This window comes from Cimex lectularius, unplaced genomic scaffold (genome assembly GCF_000648675.2).
Source record: "Cimex lectularius strain Harlan isolate CLEC.00 unplaced genomic scaffold, Clec_2.1 scaffold93, whole genome shotgun sequence".
In the NCBI taxonomy this organism is placed as follows: domain Eukaryota; kingdom Metazoa; phylum Arthropoda; class Insecta; order Hemiptera; family Cimicidae; genus Cimex; species Cimex lectularius.
The window spans coordinates 283,530-303,763 of NW_019392669.1; the positions used below are offsets into that span (position 1 = coordinate 283,530).

The 20,234-nt window shown below is 36.9% G+C and overlaps 1 protein-coding gene across 13 annotated transcripts in view; it reads right to left on the reverse strand.

Annotated features, from left to right (window-relative positions):
* The window catches only part of LOC106672093 (probable Ras GTPase-activating protein), a 588,817-nt gene that overhangs the window by 242,228 nt on the left and 326,355 nt on the right, over positions 1-20,234 (reverse strand). The window contains exon 1 of one of the 13 annotated variants that reach the window (XM_014403235.2): positions 18,309-18,526. The exons of the other annotated variants lie outside the window; for them this stretch is intronic. Coding sequence (XP_014258721.1) covers positions 18,309-18,399 — 91 coding nt within the window. The 5' untranslated portion in view covers positions 18,400-18,526. Of the gene's footprint in view, positions 1-18,308; positions 18,527-20,234 lie in introns of those variants that run through there. 13 annotated transcript variants of the gene reach the window in all.

A 20,234-nucleotide genomic window follows, 5' to 3' on the forward strand; every position in this document is an offset into this window, starting at 1 on the left:
AGCCAATCTTGATCAAAAGGATTATTTTCCCAATGATGAAACTTTTTAAAAGAAACGATCGTAAATCTTCAGAGCCGTTTTTAGAAGCAACAGGCCCCCTTATAGCCGCAATTAACCAAGTCTGCCTTCTACAAACCGCACGGGCACTTTGTCTTTGAAACGGACTTCTTTTATTGTAAATTCAGCATGTAGGCTTTCTAAAATTTCTTTGTATCCAGCTATCAATTAAGCTGATAAACAAACAGTACATACGCTCTTTTTCTTTGAAAGAAGAACTTTATGTCTTTTGTGAGGTACCTAATAATGTACTTACAAACCGAAACGGAATGTACATCATCCTTACGATTCTTGATTTCACAATTATCTTGAAGCCTTTTTATTTGTCAACTGATTTATTAAGAAACCTCATATTTAATCAAACTTTGTAGGAGCATTGAGTTCACTGCCCTTTACGTACCTCAGCCAAGACAATTGCATAGGATATCACGATGATCAGCCTGATCGATTGTTCATGACGGATTCTCGAGAAAACATAAATTTTGCTCTTTTGTGAGTTTTGAGTTGAAATGTAATCATGATTAACTGTGGAGTCGACGGAGCCGCCGTTCCTTCCACGCTCCGACGGTTCTCCCATTGTTCCAACATGTAACAGGGCGTAAGATGAAGCGCCGGCATTCTTCGTCGGACTTCCTTTCAGCGCTTATCTCGCACACGTCTCGGGCTTATCTCGGCTAGAACACACCCGAATTTACAAGTGGCCTAAAAACAACGTAGATAACGAGAAAACCGTGCCAGAAATCTACTTTTTAATGAGATTGACGACGTACTTATGGTTTTGTACTTGAACGAGTCGGGAAAGATTCTGGAGGCGATTGTTTCAAACTTGAACATCAAAAGTTCCAGCACTTTTTGATGTATAAACCCTTGACAATGGATATTTTACTAACATTCAGAGGTAGCGCAAGATGTCCATCCAGTTTTATATCTGCCTTCATAGAAAACCGCCAATGTACTGAGGTACAACACGATAAACGAAGAAAACGTACAGACCAACAATTGAAAGTGGAAAAAAATACAAAATTACAAAAAGGTTATTTATTAAGCGGCTTTCTATAAAAAATTTCTTCCTACATTCAACACATCGGTGATCATTCAGGACGAAATCTTTACAAATTCATACTAAGCCCCACCGAACTTAGTCAAATTTCCTGAGATAATGCTGGTCCGCGGATGACACAAATGCAGTTCGTTTGGCATGTCAAACGTCAGTTTTGTCTTTTTCCTTATACAAAAGGGACGACCGCAGGAAAAAGCGCGAAGACGAACTACTGAAACTGGCAAAAATCGCAAAATTACTTTAGTCCGGTCATTCTGGCTCATTTTTTCTCATAGTGGAAATTCTTGTAAACTTTTTTTTTAATGTTAAAAACGTTAAGGAAACCATCAAAGTTCAAACTCTAAGGTATTCCTAGGTAAACAAATCTACGGCAAAGAGCGACTGACAGACCAAAACTGTGAAATTAGGCAGCTCAATATGCCAGAAAACTAAGAAACATAAGTAATTTAGCAGTTTTTACATCTTCAGTAGTTTGTCTGCTCGTTTCATACATTCTTTATTGATTGTTAAACTTCAGAACGTTCGGACATCACAAAATAGTAAAGATTCGTAGTCCTTAATGATCAGTGACGATAATTAAGCTAGGGTGGCCGGAAACAACCGAACTAACTATTTTTGAACTTTTGGCCACCTTCAGTGGTTTGTCTGTACGTTTTTTGTATTTATGTTCTTTTTATTGATATTTTGAAAATCGAAACGTTGAAAACTGCCTGACTACCCAAAACAGTATGGACAAGCCACCATACAGAAGTACTTTAGTAGTTTCCTCTATCTTCAACGGTTTGACTATGCGTTGTTTTGTATTTGTGTTCGTTTGCTCGATTGTTACATGCCGAAACGACGAAAAATTGCCTACAGCTTAAAACAGTGAAGATAAGAAGACAAGGATAACCGGAAACGACCAAACTAAAGTAATTTTGTGATTTTCTTCACCTTCAAGGTTTTGTCTATAAGTGTTTTTCGTATTGATGTCCATTTAATGGATTTTTTAATGTCGAAACATGCCTTACAGCACAAAAGGTGAAAATAGTCCAGAATCTGATCATTCTTCAACGACCAAACTGAAGTAATTTAGCAATGTCATCCATCTACAATGGTTTGTTTATGCGTTTCTGTCACGTTTATGATTGTTAACTTCAGAATGTCCTGATAGCCCAAAATAATGAAGATTACAGGGAAGATAAGTAGGATAGAGTGATTGGAAAGACCAAACTACTGTAATCTTGAACTTTCGCCATCTTCAATGGTTTGTCTATGCGTTTCTGGGTATTTGTGTCCGTTTGATTCTTTGTTAAATGTCGAAACTTAGAAAAATGAATTATGTCGGGTCGTCCACCTTCAACTGTTTATCTTTGTTTTTTAGGGTATTTTTGTCCGTTTGATTTTTTGTTAAATGTCGAAACTTAAAAAAATGCCTGACAGCATAAAAAGTAAGAAAGTCAATCCAAAATTATCGGAAACGACTATACCGAAGAAATTATGTCGGGTCCTCCACCTTCAACTGTTTGTCTTTGCGTTTCTGGGTATTTGTATCCTTTTGATTGATTGATAAATGTCGAAATGTCGAAACATGCCTGACAGCGCAAAAAAGTGAATCATTCTTCAACAACCAAACTGAAGTAATTTAGCAGTGTCGTCCATCTACAATGGTTTATCTATTTGGCTATGTGTTTCTGTCATGTTTATGATTGTTAAACTTCAAAACGTCCTGATAGCCCAAAATAGTGAAGATTGCAGCTAGCATAAGTAGGATAGGGTAACTGGAATGACCAAACTACAGTAATTTTGAACTTTCGCCATCTTCAATGGTTTGTCTTTGCGTTTCTGGGTATTTGTGTCTTTTTGATTGATGTGTTAAAAGTCACACACACACTGATAAATTACTTCAGTTTGGTCGTTGAAGAATGATCCGATTCTGGACTATCTTCACTTTTTGTGCTGTAAGGCATGTTTCGACATTAAAAAATCCATTAAATGGACATCAATACGAAAAACACTTATAGACAAAACCTTGAAGGTGAAGAAAATCACAAAATTACTTTAGTTTGGTCGTTTCCGGTTATCCTTGTCTTCTTATCTTCACTGTTTTAAGCTGTAGGCAATTTTTCGTCGTTTCGGCATGTAACAATCGAGCAAACGAACACAAATACAAAACAACGCATAGTCAAACCGTTGAAGATAGAGGAAACTACTAAAGTACTTCTGTATGGTGGCTTGTCCATACTGTTTTGGGTAGTCAGGCAGTTTTCAACGTTTCGATTTTCAAAATATCAATAAAAAGAACATAAATACAAAAAACGTACAGACAAACCACTGAAGGTGGCCAAAAGTTCAAAAATAGTTAGTTCGGTCGTTTCCGGCCACCCTAGCTTAATTATCGTCACTGATCATTAAGGACTACGAATCTTTACTATTTTGTGATGTCCGAACGTTCTGAAGTTTAACAATCAATAAAAAAATGAATGAAACGAGCAGACAAACTACTGAAGATGTAAAAACTGCTAAATTACTTATGTTTCTTAGTTTTCTGGCATATTGAGCTGCCTAATTTCACAGTTTTGGTCTGTCAGTCGCGCTTTGCCGTTTAACTTCAAAAAGCCATAGTCAAAAAGAAACGAGTAGCCTTAAAATTACATCGATCTGATCCAAAGCGGCCAGCTTTACTAAGGCCCCCATAAGCAAAATAAGAAGAATTTATGGGCTAAAATTTGTATCAAAGTTTATTCGATATTTGTTTAAAAGAGAAGCCATGCCAATGTATCGTTGGCGAGGTCGGTGCCACCCACTGGCTGTCACAAATCCATTATAAATCAGATGGCAAGGTTCAGCAGAAAATAATGGAAATAGTCTTTAAAACGACATGATCTGTTCCAAACTATCGCATTCAACGCATAAACTATAATTTTTTTTATTGATGGTAATTGGGAGAGGATTATTCAAATTATGTCCTAAAACGTGAATTAAGCGAGGATGGGCGGACCAGAAATTAATAATAGTTTTTACAAAGGCGGTAATAAGCAGGAACAAACAAGCTAAAGTACATAGAATGCACGTTTTATCAATGTTAATTCTTTTTGTTTTACGTTCAACGACCTACGATCGAATGAGAAATTCTGGTAAAATATTCTTGATCGAAGATTTTTGTATTGATTGAACTTTCCGTTTGAACTTTTTGCCTGTGGTTTTTCCGGCCCGCTTCTTCTCGAATGTCTTTTCTTTAACGCAAACATAATAAAATTCATTTCTCCCTGGATCTGGGAAGCGGATCACAATCTCGGGTTAAAAGGCCACCGGGCCAACGGATAAACACGGAATCCCGGTTGAAATCAACCCTGATAAAAATTGCCTTGACGACACTTGTGTTTACCCATCCTGTTACTATATTTGCATAAATGTTTTTCATCGATCTATCGCCTAGGGTCACAATTTTCCAGCGTGACACACCGACGCGTGTTTCCTCAATTTGAGTTTTCAACAAACCCTAATTTTTTTTTAGCATCAAGAAAAAATGGCAAGATTGGATATTATGTGGGTTTCTTAGTGCTGTTGTTTCATAATTTGTTGATGCCGTGAGGAGCGGTCGAGAATGAGATAGTTTAGAAAAACACCTTTGTCGTTTTTTTCCCGTCGTTTCGACCTTTATTCGTGTCATCTTCAGGGCGGAAAGTTTGGTGCTATTCTTGTGGGGTCATACTGGTTTTGTTCGAAATGTTGTGAAACGTCAATTTGTATTCTGCTGTTTTTACTTGATTGCGACAGGGCGGGAGACTCGGTAAACCTGGAAAATTTTCTTCTTCTGGGATTTTCTGGATTGGATTTGTGAATCGGCATTCAATATTGGAAAGGAAGTTAATTATTACGGACGATAACGAAGGAAAGGGAAATATAAAAATAAGTTTTAATGGTTTATTTGCTTTATGATGCTGGCGTAGCTACGGCTGGGTTTGCGTGCATGTTCTGTAATTAATGCTGTGTGTGTCTCTGTTAATGTACACACCATTTATAGAAAATTGCGTTTGGATTTGTTTTCTTCCGTGTTCAGTATTTGTATTTTGTCAAAATCAAAGTAGTGTTGTTTTTTAAAGAGGTGTCTGTTATATGTGATAGATGTGATGTTTTTTCTGTTTTTCTAGATATTAAGATGTAATTCCAATGTTTACCGATTACAAATGTAAGCAATAAAACTACTAAGGTTGTAACTGTACATAAATTAAGAAACATTCATAATAATAAGAAAAAACAAAAATTAAACAAACAATTTCAATGAATTTGGCATAATTAGTTCTGGAGTTCCTCAAGGTTCGCACTTAGGGCCGTTTCTTTTTAAAATTTATATAAACGATATCTCCGCTTCCCTTCCATCCGTAACGGCCCCATTTTTCTCAGACGATTTTAAAATATTATTAAAAATTAATTCTCTCCTTTTTTCCTTACACACATTCTTAATAAAACTAATAATATTTATTTTAATTCTGACAGATATTCAGTAATAACGACTTTCCATAAAATAATAAATCCCCTCAAATTTACCCAAGCGATATCAAATTTGACATGAAATTGTTAAAGATCTTGGCATCATTGTTGATAGATGGACTTTCATACACACAATAAAACTACTGCTAAAAGAAATAAAACTTTAGGATTTATTACAAGTCTTACTAAATATTTCCCTGATTCAGATGCACTTAAAATTTATACCACTTCCACTGACCGATATTAATTAACAGTCACTAAATACTTCACGTACCATAAATAATATTAATTAATCATTAATTAACGGACACTAAATACTACACATAAATAATAATATAGAAAAATGTAAGATGAACTATGAACTGGTGAACTTTTAATGATTTATATTTATTTATTTTACGGTTTCCCAAACACAAATTTATACAATAAAAGTAAAACGGTTATAACTACATATTTAGAAATTTAAAAAAAAAAAAACTAAATGAATTGAAACAATTCATCCTAAAGTTTTATTTCATTTAGCAACAGTTTTGTTGATGTATGAATGATTATCTGTCAATAATGATGCCAAGATCTTTAACAATTTCTTGCTGGACAGTTCATTCAATTAATTATACAAATTACATCAGATTTGGGTCTTTGTTTTTGAGAAAACATGTATGTACTGTTTTATGGTTTTTAAAAGCTATTTTAACTTGTTGTGATGAGAGAAATTTGCTTAATTTGTGTGACAATGTGTAGACGAATGGAATGGACGTGCCAATTAATACATTACAATTAATTAAGATTTTTTAGTTGAGATAAAAAAGTCAATAGCACGAGCGGAATTCGAACCCACGATCTTCGGCAAAAAGGAGGGAAAATTCAAAAGATGGGGTTGAGATAGAAAGTAGGTGTCCGAGTGGATCGAGGTCACGATAGCTTAAGTGGTCGAGCAGCGGCGTATCTAGCCGAAGATCGTGGGTTCGAATCCCGCTTGTGCTATTGACTTTTTTATCTAACTAAAAAACCTTAATTAATTGTACTGTGAAGGATGTTGTTTTGTGTAGTGTTGGGTAATAATGGTTTATGATTCTATTGATTATGCTTTTAGGGTAGTTGATGTTATGTAAGATTTGTTTGTATGTTTGAATATCACCTAACCACCTCATTCTTGACCGCTCCTCACGACTTCAACAAATTATTGTAGATTATCTATTTAAGGATTTATGAAAGATTTAATTTAAAATTTTACAGACAGGTAAAGTACAGGAGAATAATAATGCCCTCGGATGTTGGCCGAATAAATCAAATCCGGGTTGAAAAATTCTGATACGGCATCAATCAACGGGACCCCGGTGTCGGCAAATGATGCGTAAAGTGAACATTTTCCGACGGGGAAACGGCAAATTTCGCCCTAGACCGCCGGGTTGATTTATTATGACAAAGTTAATTGAAAATCGCCTTCGGTTTACTACAGTTTGTAGAAAACCGGAGGGCAATCACTCCGGACGCGTGGGAAACTCAGAAATGGGATCGCCTCCTTCCACTGACTACACGATTACTGAATGTGGAAAGTTTCCTTCCGTCAGGTTTTTATAAAAGGCAAGAAGTAGAACGCCCCTAGAAATCTAGATACTAGAACTCGATAATGAGAGAATGTAATGTATGCAAGTTTCTTTAAAACAGAATGTAGCTAATACATTACTGGCCCATCCCCACGCTTGAAGATAGAGAGAAGGCACAACGCATCTGACAGACCAAATTGACCTGAACTACAGATTCTGGTTAGATAAAAATTTATTGATAAAAATGATCCGAATCCATAAGAGTTGACAACAGCAGTGTAAGGAGCAGTAGCTTTTTTTCCTTTTAGCTTCAATTCCTTATGACTTTTCTTTCTGCGGACATAGAAAACTTCTTTGGTCTCAAAAGTTGTGTCAATATCCTTCTAAAGCCAGACAATTTTGTCGATAGTCGTCTTCGGACGACCATTCTCTTCCTCTTAATTCGGTTTCTCAAGGCAGACCCAAATAAGAAATCGCAAAAAAATCACATTTCAGGAAGATACAGAAGTCGAAGGTTGGTACGATTTAGATAAGTTGGGATGGATTACAACGGTTGGACATTAGGAATTTGAGGAATGTACGTTGGCTGTTTGGTAGGTTGATAGGAAGTGTATTAAAAGAGTTTTATCAGTAAGAAGCAGAAGAGGTCGACACATCGACTAACGAACTGAGGCACAACATTTGCTCGAAGGAAGAAGTGCTTTGGGTTGTAAAACATAACCGTAGAAGAAATTCAACCATTGAAATCGGCCCCTCTAATCAAATTTATTGATAAACTAGGACTCAATGTTGTGCAACAGGTACAAAACAGTAATACAATAGCTCTGAAGTTGATATTTAGGTATGAAAGTTTAATAGTCGGATATGCAGTTGTACGTTGGTGTGAAGTGAAATAAAGCAATTATAACAGGTAGGTAAGTTGAAAGAATAATAGGACAAATATTTTATATACATGTAAGTAGGCTTAAAAGTTGAAGAATTCGATAGGTAATTAGGTAGGTTAGAGTTAGTGAAATAGAAAAATTAGGTAGGTAGACTGGTACAGGCGGAGGATAGCTGGGCAGGTAGTAGGTAAGTTGGTTGAAAAGCTAATATGTGGCAGATTGGTACGAGTATAATAGGACAATTGTATTAAGAAGGCATAGACTTTGGATAGTTGGATGGGAATTACATTGTAAGTGTGATAGGTCAATTGTACTAGGTAGGTAAGTAGACCAGTCAGATAGGCTGTTTAATAATTAAATTGGATTGGATCCCTAGGTAAGCAGATAGTTAAGGGAGTTGAATAGTTTGGTACGTAGTTAGGAAAGTTGGTAGGGAGTATAATAGAACAATTATACTAGTTAGGTATAGAATTGGATAGTATGATTGAGAATTACATTGGATTAGTTTTGTAAATAGGAGTGAAATTGGATAGGGTGTATCGGTATAAGTTGGAAAGATGGGTAAATTGGTTGTAAGTACGATAGACAATTACATTAGGTAGGTTGTTAGGTTGCTAGGTGACTAAATGTATATACTAGCTATGGCATTAGGTAGATTCATGAAAATATTCGAAGATATAATATATACTATTCAAAAATACAGAAAGTAGCCTACGCAGATTTGGTAGGTTCTACTAAGAAGAGAAGGAGACCACAGTACATATACTGCATTGACTTTCTGAGGCATATATAAGTTTCCACCAGGCATTTTGACAATGCTTCTGCCTTCCAAATTGTAGCTGGTAAGAATTCAATCCCTGCTCACTTAGCCAAAAGCCGGTTGAGGTCTGCACTTTTGTACTGGCAGTCGTCGCCTGCCTGAAAGTGCATGGCGCTCAACAGCTCCAGCACAACACTGGCCCTTTTGATAGATGCAGTGCGAAAAGCTCTTCGGTTACTTTAGAAAAAAAATCCTAGGTTCACAACATACTTCCAAATGGACTTCACAATGCAAAGATATCAAACCTTTTTGACTGGACACGGTAAAAACTCACTGTTTGATGCAAAACCCCTTCTGGATGATATTCCCTAGAATGAACCATTAAGTCTATTTATTAACCTTTATATATATTTAAGAGTAAGTTTATCTGAGGTGAAAGGTCATCATGTCAATTTCTCATTTAGGAATAATTACCAGTTTTGGAAAATAGGAAGAAAATTGTGTTTTGGCAATACAGCCTCAGGCACACTCGTCAAAGAAAAAGCTCTAAAAACAGTTGACAACCAACTTTTACCACACCTTGTACATCTGGCCTTGCTCCTTCAAACTACTACTTCATTCGAACGATCATTTCCTTAAAGTTATACTATTTCAAATATTATAAGAGTTTCTACACACTACATACTTATTTATTGGCCATCGGTTTAGTCTGACTGGGTTGCATCCGCCCACATTAGGCAAACTAAAATATTTGGTTGGATAGTGATGCACAGACTGTCCAATACAATCAGAGAATTGCTTACTCCATTTAGGAACAACACTTTTAAAACAATTGTTTTATGATCTAAACATGATTAATAATGATTATTTTTTACATATTTATCCCAAACACAATTACACAAAATAACAAACTATTTTGATGTCAACTTGGATATATGTCCCAATAGAGGTACAATAAAGGTCAGTAGGTACCAATTAAAATAATGAGTAATTTAATCAAAGAGAAACAGCAAATTAAAAAAGAAGGTTTGATTGCCTAGTCGAACCTTTGCTGGAGATGCACAACCGCGTTGCAAATTAACGAGACGAGACGAGACGGACCGTCCGTCGTGCAAACAAGACGTGATCACGCCGGCACGGTATAGCACGCCGTTTAATCGAACGGCCCAGGGTCTGGAGTTTCGTAAACAGCCGGGCCGGCCAATTCGACGGATTGTTTCCCGTAAACAAATCGGTTATCGGAACTTTCACAATACCTTACGAGCTTTTTGTCCCGGCCCTTTTTCCAACCGTTCACGGGGGAAATTAATGGAAAAACGAATCTGCGAAATTGTCATTCCGTGTTGACACAAAGGATTCCGTTTTCCATTCAAGTGTTCTTTCCACTAATTGGGGTGAAAAAAGACCGAACATAGCATATTAACGAGCAGATAATTAGCTGGTTTGTACTACCAGCGGTTGAAACATTTATTAATTAGTATTAGTAATAATTTCACCTGATGAGAATTGGGAATTTCTCATTATGGAAGAATATAAACACTCAAACGGGCATTTCTTCGAAAGTAGTTTCATAAAAGGAAAACATATCGATGGCTGTTGTGTTTGTACCAAAGTCAACACGACCCTGAGAGTAGAAGTGCGAAACAATTGCTGTTTACTTTGTTTATTTGCCTTTTATCCGACTAAAAATGAGCACACTATCTTGGAGAAATGGAATATTTTCAACTATGGAAATCGTTGGAAAGTATATTTCGATTTGATCGAACTGATGTCGATTATAAAAAAATCAAAGCCCACCGAGAAAGGTTAATACGTTAAAAACATGTTTTAAAATGCCTCTTTGGGATTAAAAGATCATAAAACCGTTCGAATTCTAGGCGGAGTTTTTCATTTTACCCGAAGAGTTTCAAAAAATTTTCGAATCGCCTCCAGGCTAACGGCGAGATTAGGCGAATCAGCGATAATTTGATCATTGATAACACGGGACGTGACCTGGAGACCACCCGGTAAGAAAGTTTTTGAAGGTTGAAAAACCTCATAAAATGCCCTCTCGACACGACACGCAAGAATGGCACAATTACACAGAAGACAAACACTTTGAGCCCTGAAGATGATCTCAATAAAGATCAAAACGTTGGCACGATAAAGAAAATGTTTTTCTGAAACCTACATCACACCAGACCGCATCTCACGATTTCTAAATAAATATCGATTAACGGTCACTAATCACCACACGTTTTCTTTATTGTTATCACAGCAAAATTTCTGGTAAAATGGTATTACTCAGGTTATATTTTAGTTTATATCTTATAATTTTCTTTAAAAATTATAACGATTACAAGTATTTACTAAGCGATAAAAAATGTGACCACTTTTTGCTTGTCAGTGTAAATGGTTGAAAAAGCATCGATTCACCACGATTCTTCAATTTTGAAATGAGGCTTGGCCTTTTCTCCGAGGCCGTCGCTAACGACGGGGTCAAGACGGGAAGTCGTTTCCTTGGATAAGTCTGTGATTTTCCCCGAGACCGCAACAGGCTCGTTTTCCTTCGTTAGGGACTTATTTCGGTCCGGGGATTGTTTTCTTACAGACGGACGTCAGACGAAGCCGAACCACCTTCGTGCGATAAGGAAGTATGCCGACTCAGCAAATTGGTCTTGTTTTCGTTATTAGATGTGTAAATGAAAAAAGCCGCAATGCTTTTGTAATTTTACCAGGTTCGATTTGGCTTTTCATTCAGAACAAATTAACTAAACTGGGCAGACCGAAAGATGAGCCTATCATATCTGCTTGTAATGGCCAGTGCTTGAACTATGTCATAATGAACACCGCAAAACCACACCAGAAGGCTTTTTAACTCGGATCGCTCATTAATTTAATTTATTCAGATTACAAACACGTGCCAGCAAATATTAATATATATATTTAAACATACAGGTTAAATACTGAATGATTCATGAAATTTCTGTGTCGTCTGAGGTACAACTTGTACATTCGTCGTTACGGTTTTATACGCCATTAAATTAATTATGTACTATTAATTCACCGGACAAGACTAAAACATAAAAGATACAAAAACACGCCCACCCAAATTACAGTACCTTGTGAGAGATCAGTGTACAAGTGAGCGTCTCATAATAAACAAATATTTTAGTTCTCCTTGAAATACTTTCTAAGGCAAAGCTACAGGGAATGTTTCTGGCAACAATGACTTCTGACGATAGATTACAAAAACCCGACTCGCCCTTGAAAATAATGGTAATAGGGAACGTAGAGAAAAGGAGAAGACAAAATTTAGAGTGGGTAGTGATCAGTATCAGATAACTCAGTATTAATTCAAATAGAGAACAATGGAATGACATGTCTAAAATGAAGTAGAAGTAGGTGAAGCTTTATTGTTTAACTGGGTGGTCTGGGAGTCGTTAACGGTGATGCTGCTAGATTTCCTGGGTCAGCCTGGTACGCCAATTGTTTTACAGTTTGGATTAACAATGATGGATGAACTGAGTGGATCAAATTGCCGTCATAGAGCTAGGTATTTGTTTGTGCACTTTGAATGATAAGAGACATGGATCTTGAAAAAAATGACCAGCCACGATGGGGGAAAGTTAACCCAAAGCAAAATACACAGACTAACCAATAAGAACTACAAAGTTTCCACAATTTCGCTGTTTTCTATCGTCCTCGTCTGCAAACCTTCCCTGTTTTGGTATGTCAGATATGTTTCGGCATTCCGCTCTTTACAAAAGGCATAAATAAATACGTAGCAAAAACAGACCGGTACACTTGCGTATTGGTCGAAACCAGCGAGGACAGGCACATTAGGATGGTAGGAGACGAAACTTGTTTTCGATCATTTTACGTCATCCTGGTCTGGCTACCACCGCTGTTTTCGTACCATCAAACACTTCTCGGTCTTCGGCATTTCAAAAACAGACATACCCTCTACAAGTGACACAGATTTACCTCTTGAGATGGTGTGAACTGAAGAATGTATACAATTTGCTCGTTTTGTCCTTATCGTACATTTCAGCTGTTTTGGTATGTATTTCTCCATCCCTCTATCTCTACAAAACATATATGTTCGTAACAACGGACAGGCTTGACCACTGAAGATGTGGTAAATCTCGAAACCAGCGAAGACAGGCAGATTAGGGTGCAGTAGACGTTGAACCTCGATTTCGGTCATTTCAGGTCATACTGGTCCGCCTATCTACTCTGTTTTCGGTCCGTCAAACGCGTCTCGGGATTCGGTATTTTAAAAACAGACGTATATAGGAAATAGTTAACAGACCAACCTCTTAAGATGGTGGAAACTAAAATTTCTGAAGTTAGATCATCCTAGATTAGTTAGATCATTACTTATTCCAGCTGTGTTTGGTCTTTGAGTTTCTCTTTATGTGTTTTTTATTCTTTTCCAATCCAGAACGATCGCAACCAAATTAAACTTATTTTATTTAAATGCAAACTGAGGAAAAATTAAATAGTTGAATTATAAATAGAGATCGTTTATTTATTCCACGGTCTGATTATCATGGTTGGTTCGAAACACCATAAAAATGTGAAAGAAAATCCTTGATTTTTGCTGTTTTAAATGAGGACCGGATGAACGTTAAGTCTCGGGATCTTTTATCCGGATTTGCTTGATTTGAAGAAGTGCTTCCTTGAGTTTTTGGTCCGAATGTGGGTTTTAAATGTCAATAACTTGCTTTTAATTTATATTACTTTTTGGCGTATGAATCACACATGTGAAGCATATTTAAAAAAATTAAAACCCTACAAATTTCTTTGTTAAAATGACGTTAAACCGGAAATCAAAGTGGAGTGGAACTCGGTCACAATTGAACCAAACCTCCTATTAATTAAGAAAGTCGAAATCAATAGCCGCCACTGCGATAAATCAGTTCAATTATCCAGCTTCGGCCCGTTGTACACGATTTGAAACTGAAACTGTGAGTCAATGGAATTCACGTAGGGACACCCAAAAATAAAACTTCCCGAATGAGAAACGTTCCCTTGCACGGTCGATGGGAGTGCATTAGGTGATTCATGCCGCGGGACATGCGATTGCCGGTCTAACGTCGATCACCTGCTTCATACTTCACAACAAACATAAAACTACTTTCGGGAATGTAAATGGAACAATGTCGACGGTATTTCGATGCCATGGCTGTTAAAGAGTTTTAACGTTGCCGTGTCGTGACTGGAGCAAATCACTTCTGGTATATTTAGACGTATCTTCAAGGATCACTGTAAATATACTTAAATGTTCGTTTTGTTTGGATGTTTTTGACATTTAAATTGTTATGCGCGTAACCTTTATCTAAATGTATTCAACGTGTATACAACGTAGAAGGCACAGTATGATAAGAAACGACCAAACTTATTATAATTTTGTAGATTTCGTCATCTTTATTGACTAGTAAGTTTTTCATGGATACGTCCATTTTTTTATAAAGCGAATTCCGAGACGCGTTTGACGGACCACAAACAGCAATGGTAGGTCGACCAGGATGACAAACAGGTTGAACGTTCCCGACCGTCCAGGTGTGCACGTTAATAATCCAGTCTATGTATTTCTCTGTGTTTGTATCTTGATTTATAAATAACGGATCAGAAACGTGTCTGACCTATGAAAACAGAAAGACTAAGCAGATCAGGACGATCTAAAATGGCGGTTCCATTTCCTACCATGGTATGCTTGTCCTAGCAGGTTTGACATTTACGTACCTCTAGTGGCAACTTGGCCACGTAAAGATGGCAGAATGCGGAAACGTGTTTGACATACCGAATGGTCGGAAAAGGCAAAACTACAATTTCAACGTCTCCCAACAGCCTCGACATTGTCGTCACCTTCAGTAATCACTTCTATGCGTTTCTTTGTATTTATTTTCTTTTTATATATGATGAAATACAGAAACGCCCTTGAAAAACTAAAATACTCGACAGAAATGATCGGAAACTACCTAAATAACGAAATCTTGATTATTGTTTAGTGCCTACTGTTAGTGTTTTTATATATTCGCCATATTCAATGGTTTGTCTGTGACGCTTTTCGTTTGGTCTGTTTTTAAAATGGCTAAAACTGAAACGCGTCTGACGGACCACAAACATTGAGAATGAGCGGACCAGGATGACGACAATTGATCCAACCGTGGGTTGAACTTTTTCGACCATCCTGGTGTGCCTTCCTGTCCACGAGGTTCCGATATTTTTTCCTTCTTTGGTGGTCAGCCTGTGAGTTGTCTTTTTTCTGCTTACAAGACTCTGACAAGGACGATACACCAGCGAGACTAGGCCGCCAGGACGACCTAAAATGGCTAAAATGTAGGTTCAACCTGTCTTGACTATCCTAGTGAGACTGGGTTACTGAACCCGCACCCCTCAGGTAACGGGTGCATCAGTAGGGGGTTCGTATGAACTCCCGGGTGGGCGATCATTCCCACCTTAAAATTAATACTGAACCATGGGAGTAGAGTATCCAAGTAGCTCTACTTGGTTGGACTCGGGTTGGTCGTGGTTTGTAAACAAATTGTACCTTAGATGGAGAATACTGGCCAACCTGAGCCGGAGATAGAATGCCTTCTCTATCTCTCCGGGGGTGGTGAAAGGCACGGCTAAAAGGCGTGCCGGAAACCACAAAACTGCCTTTTTCAAGTCACATGTATGGATGTGCTCTTTTCAGGGCACTTCTGAACTTGGTTAGCATTGCACCGCCTCCCTAGCCAAGGGGTGTGACAAGTCTATGCATGTAAAATATTCCTGGGCTCATCTTTGGGAACACTGGGCATCTGAGAAATCCGGACGTAAAAATCCTCAGGGGTCTCAACACCCTTGAGTAAAGATGGGAATATCTATCCTGTTGATATTGTTCTGGTTGGTTTCGAAATATCCGCCAACCTCAGGGAACACTCTATGTTTTGCTCTTTTCGAGCGTTTGACAGACCAAAATAGCCAGCGTAGGTAGGCCAGCATGATAGGAAACAATCATATTTTTATCTATGTTCGATCGTTTGTCTGGGACCTTTTTCGTGTAAACGTTCATTTTTAAGATTATGAGTAATACGCACTAATAGACATAAAACAGCATGGATAGACCGACCAGGTGGTCGGGAAATGGCCAAACTCCTCCAAAAATATCTCCTACCATCTTACGCCTGTCCACGCTGGAGTAAACTGATATGATTTTGCAGTATTAACTATTTTTCAGTGGTTTTGCTGTGCGCGTATTTAGGACGATTTTTAAAAGGACAGTTGCAGAAATGTGTTTGGCAGATAAAAAATCGAGATTAGGTAGACTAGGATAACCTGAAAAGGTAAAACTGAACGTTTCCGGTGGCCATATCCTTGCTGGTTTCGACATATTCGCCATCTTCAGTAATCGTACTCTGCGTTTCTCGGTGTGTATGTTCTTTATATATATCGTAAAATCCAGAAACGCGGTATATACACAAAAATAGCGTGTATAAGAGAACTACATTAACCAGAAACGGCGAAACTACGAGTTCAACGTTTCCAATCACCCATCCTGGTACCCCTGTTCTCTGTTATCTTTCAAAATAACCGTCATTATCTGAGGTGAGTCTGTACATTTTTTCGTATTTTTTTATAAATGGAGTACAGAAACGCGTCTGTCAGAGCAGAACAGCAAAGAAATGAACCAGGATAATCGGAGACGTGGTTAAATCATGCAGTTTTCAACATATTTTCTTGTTATGTGTCATTTCCTTTGTATAATCTGTCTATTAAACGGTTAAATGGCGTTAACTGTACGCCAGATCAAAACAGCGAGGACAGATGAACCAAACTGAAATAACGTTGTAATTTTGTTTTATCTTCAGTAGTTTCTTAGCGCTTTTTCAAATTATGTTAGTTTTAAGCTAGTAGAAGCTGAAACACGTCTGACAGATGAAAACGACGATGGTAGGCAAACCAAAATGACAAGAATTGACCTCTAGTTTCAAATCTTCCTGGTGTGCCTTGGTGGTTTCGGCATATTATTCATCTTCAGTCTGTGTCTTATATTTACTGGATAAAATTTTGACACGGCAAGACAGCATGACTAAGCAAACCAGGATGACAGGAAATTAAAAAACTACAACTTCAAACTTTCCTGGGGTGCTGCATTTTCTATATGTACTTTCTTATAGATGTCAGAATAAAACAAAACCTAAATGGTGGTCTGGGTCCTTGTTTTTACATGGTGAAAACTGAAAAACGATTGACAGACAAAACGACGCAAACCAGATTGACAGGAATTGACTTACACTTTCAAAGTTAGACCTTACTTGTGTGCCTAGATGGTTTGAACATATTATTCATCTTCAGTGGTTATCTATGTGTTTATTCGAGTGTACCTGCTTTTTATGTGTAATAAAATATTATGTTTGACAAAACATAAGTAATACAAAATAATCAAAACCGACCAACCTGTTTGAATAATTAAAACATAATTTATCGATGTCCATACTATAAATGGAAAAACAAAACCCTGTGTTTGATAATAATGAAGAAATATGACATTTCTCAGTAATTTTTGTCCTTGATATCTTAAGGTCGAAGGACTGATCGCGTCTGATCCAAAGAAAGAACGAAATGCAGGCGACCACGATGACCGCACAGCCATGATCTGAAGTCACTGCAATATGACTCCAAATGACATCTAGTTATCGTCAATGAAAGTTTTTGTCATAGGTATTTTCAAGTCCACGGTGACGAAGGGGCAAAACGGTTTTGCAAAATTTGGCAAGGGGGAGATAATCAACATCTTGCCCAGCTTGGGGGTCTAAAACCGCCGACTCCACAACTAAAAATATAATCAAAACTTAAGCCGCGTGCGCTTTTTTCCCCTTCGAGAAGAAACGTCGCTCGTTCGGCATTTTGTAATCGCACAACGCGAAAAGGGTTTCCAGACAATGGAAACCGTTTTCTAAAATGCTCTCGTCGAAGGTAAAATAAACAAAAGGAAAACGGTGCCTTCTTTTATAATATTCCCGTCCCACTTTTCAGAGCATGATAATTAAGTTTTTATCCTTTCCCGTATAGAGCGAATGTTATTTGAAGTATAAAAGCAAACATATTTAACATAAAGTAAGAACATAGAGAAAAAGCTCTCCTTCAGAAGGTTTTCTTTTTTGTAAAAATCCCTATAACCATTTAAATTCTCTCGTACAAGAAAGTCTCACTCCAAAAATACAAATACCGAAAGATCAAGAAGTTAAAGAAAAAGCAAAATTACCTAAATAAAAGGCCAAGTTATGACAAATTTTGTCGTTTTATATTGCTATATTTTTACTTAAAAAAGGGTAAATTAATCTAATTTAATTTGTTAGATCGTAACAAAAGAACTGATATCTCATGGGTTACAGTTAAATAGGAAACCAAAGAGAAAAAAATTTCTTAACGCTTTTACAAAATCTATTTTTGATGTTTAGCCGCGTGTTTGAATATTCATAAACCTTGACAAAGCGTTCTTCGCTCGTTGATCCTCATATTTATTTAAAAAAAATTATTTGTAATAAACTTACAATGGGATCCTCCGCAGTCGAGGCTTGGCGAAGACATGCTCGACTTCTTCTTCCGCCGTACCAACGACTGCCAGACGCGCTTGTGGGCCATCGCCCGTCCACTCGTCGACCCCGGACGCGAAGCAAGAGCACCACAGGACACAAGACGCGGGGCACACAAATCACAGTACACACCAAGGAGGAAAAAGCGGAACGCACCGGACCGGGAGAAGCGGCCGACTGGCAGACGCTGAGCTCGGGGCGCCCCACTACCGGGAGGGGGATAGATAACGAGCCTAATTGTCCTCACCCCCCACACGCCAAAAACGGCGAGTGGGCGATAATTGTCAAAATTTTGAGCCGACTGCCTGGATCTGGTTTGAATATTTGAATATATTGAAAAAATATATTCGATAAATTCCAGAGTAAATAAAATCGAGGAAATCTTTAACTCGAATAGGGCCTTGGATAATAGATCAACGTCCTTCTCTACATAGTAGGACAAATGATACTTCAATAAAGTATAGCGAGAGGTAGAGGTAGAGAGAAGAGAGATGAGAGTAGAGAGGAAAGAGAAAGAAAGAAAGAGAGAGAGAGAGAGAGAGAGAGAGAGAGAGAGAGAGAGAGAAATTTCTGTAATTTCTGACAAATAACTTTTAGTATTTTGTTCATTATTTCCATAAATTTAAATTCAAACAAAAGATTATATTTAGGGGTCAATATAGGTGGTAAAATGAAATTTCATCTTAGTTGCAGGAAAGAAATGAAGTGAAAAAAGTTATAAATAGTTTGAATGAGTATTTTTATAGTAGTAGTAATAATCGAAATTATTAATTTATTGTAATTTTTGTAAGCATATTAATTATATATAATAGTTCATTATTTTATTGTTATTTGCAATATTTAGAGTTATGAATATTGTTGTTGACGCTATTAGGGTAAATTTCCGTGTAAATGTGTATTGGCTGCACTTTACAAGATAACCGGATGGAGGTTACATTTTTGGTAGAAAATGAAAGCATGTTTCGTATAGTTCATCGTACATTCAAATTGTAATTTCATTAACCAGTGTGTAATAAAATTATTATATGAACAATTATGATTTTAACTGCTGTGTATTTAAATGCAAATTTCCGAATAAGTGGGTCGGTATAGTGGCTGCACTGTACCGGATAACCGGGTGGAGGTGACAATTCTGATAGAAAATGGCATTCAATTCATAATTTAATTAAACAATATGTAACGATAATTATCATATAAACAATGATAAATTTAATTGATGGCTATTTAAACATATTTAAAATTTTGAAATAAATGGGTGCACTCGATGCACTGTGTTGGATAAACGGATGGAGGTTATATTTTTAAAGAAAGACTGAATTCTCATATTGTAAATTCAATTCTCAATTTCATTATTATTGACAGTATGGTTGGCCATATTGTACATAAATGTTTATAATTGTCAAGCTTGTAAATTATTGATAATAGTTTTAAATTCCTCCTGAAAGGGATATTTTCGATCTATCGAAACCTCTACCAATGAACAGATTCGTTTTTGACCAATCTGTCTATACTTGATTTTTTAAATACAAAATTAATATATTTAAAGCTTGTATATAAGGAATAATTTATTTCAAAATCAATGAACATAATCTTAGTCGGTCCTCCTAACCCCACTCTTCCCCTGACGTCAGATGGATTCCCAATTACTTCATTTGCTGGGTTATATTTAATTTAGTAATTGCACTAAAAATATACGTGATATAAACTAATAAAAAAATCGGAAGGGCAATTTTTTTACATTGAAATTAAAATGAAAAAAAAAACAGTTATTGATTGTATACTTTAATTTTTATGTATACAAAATCTATAATTTTCCCCCACCCTCTACTAGAATGTTTTGTACTAATTGGTTGATTTATTAACAGTTATAGATGCCCAGGGTTA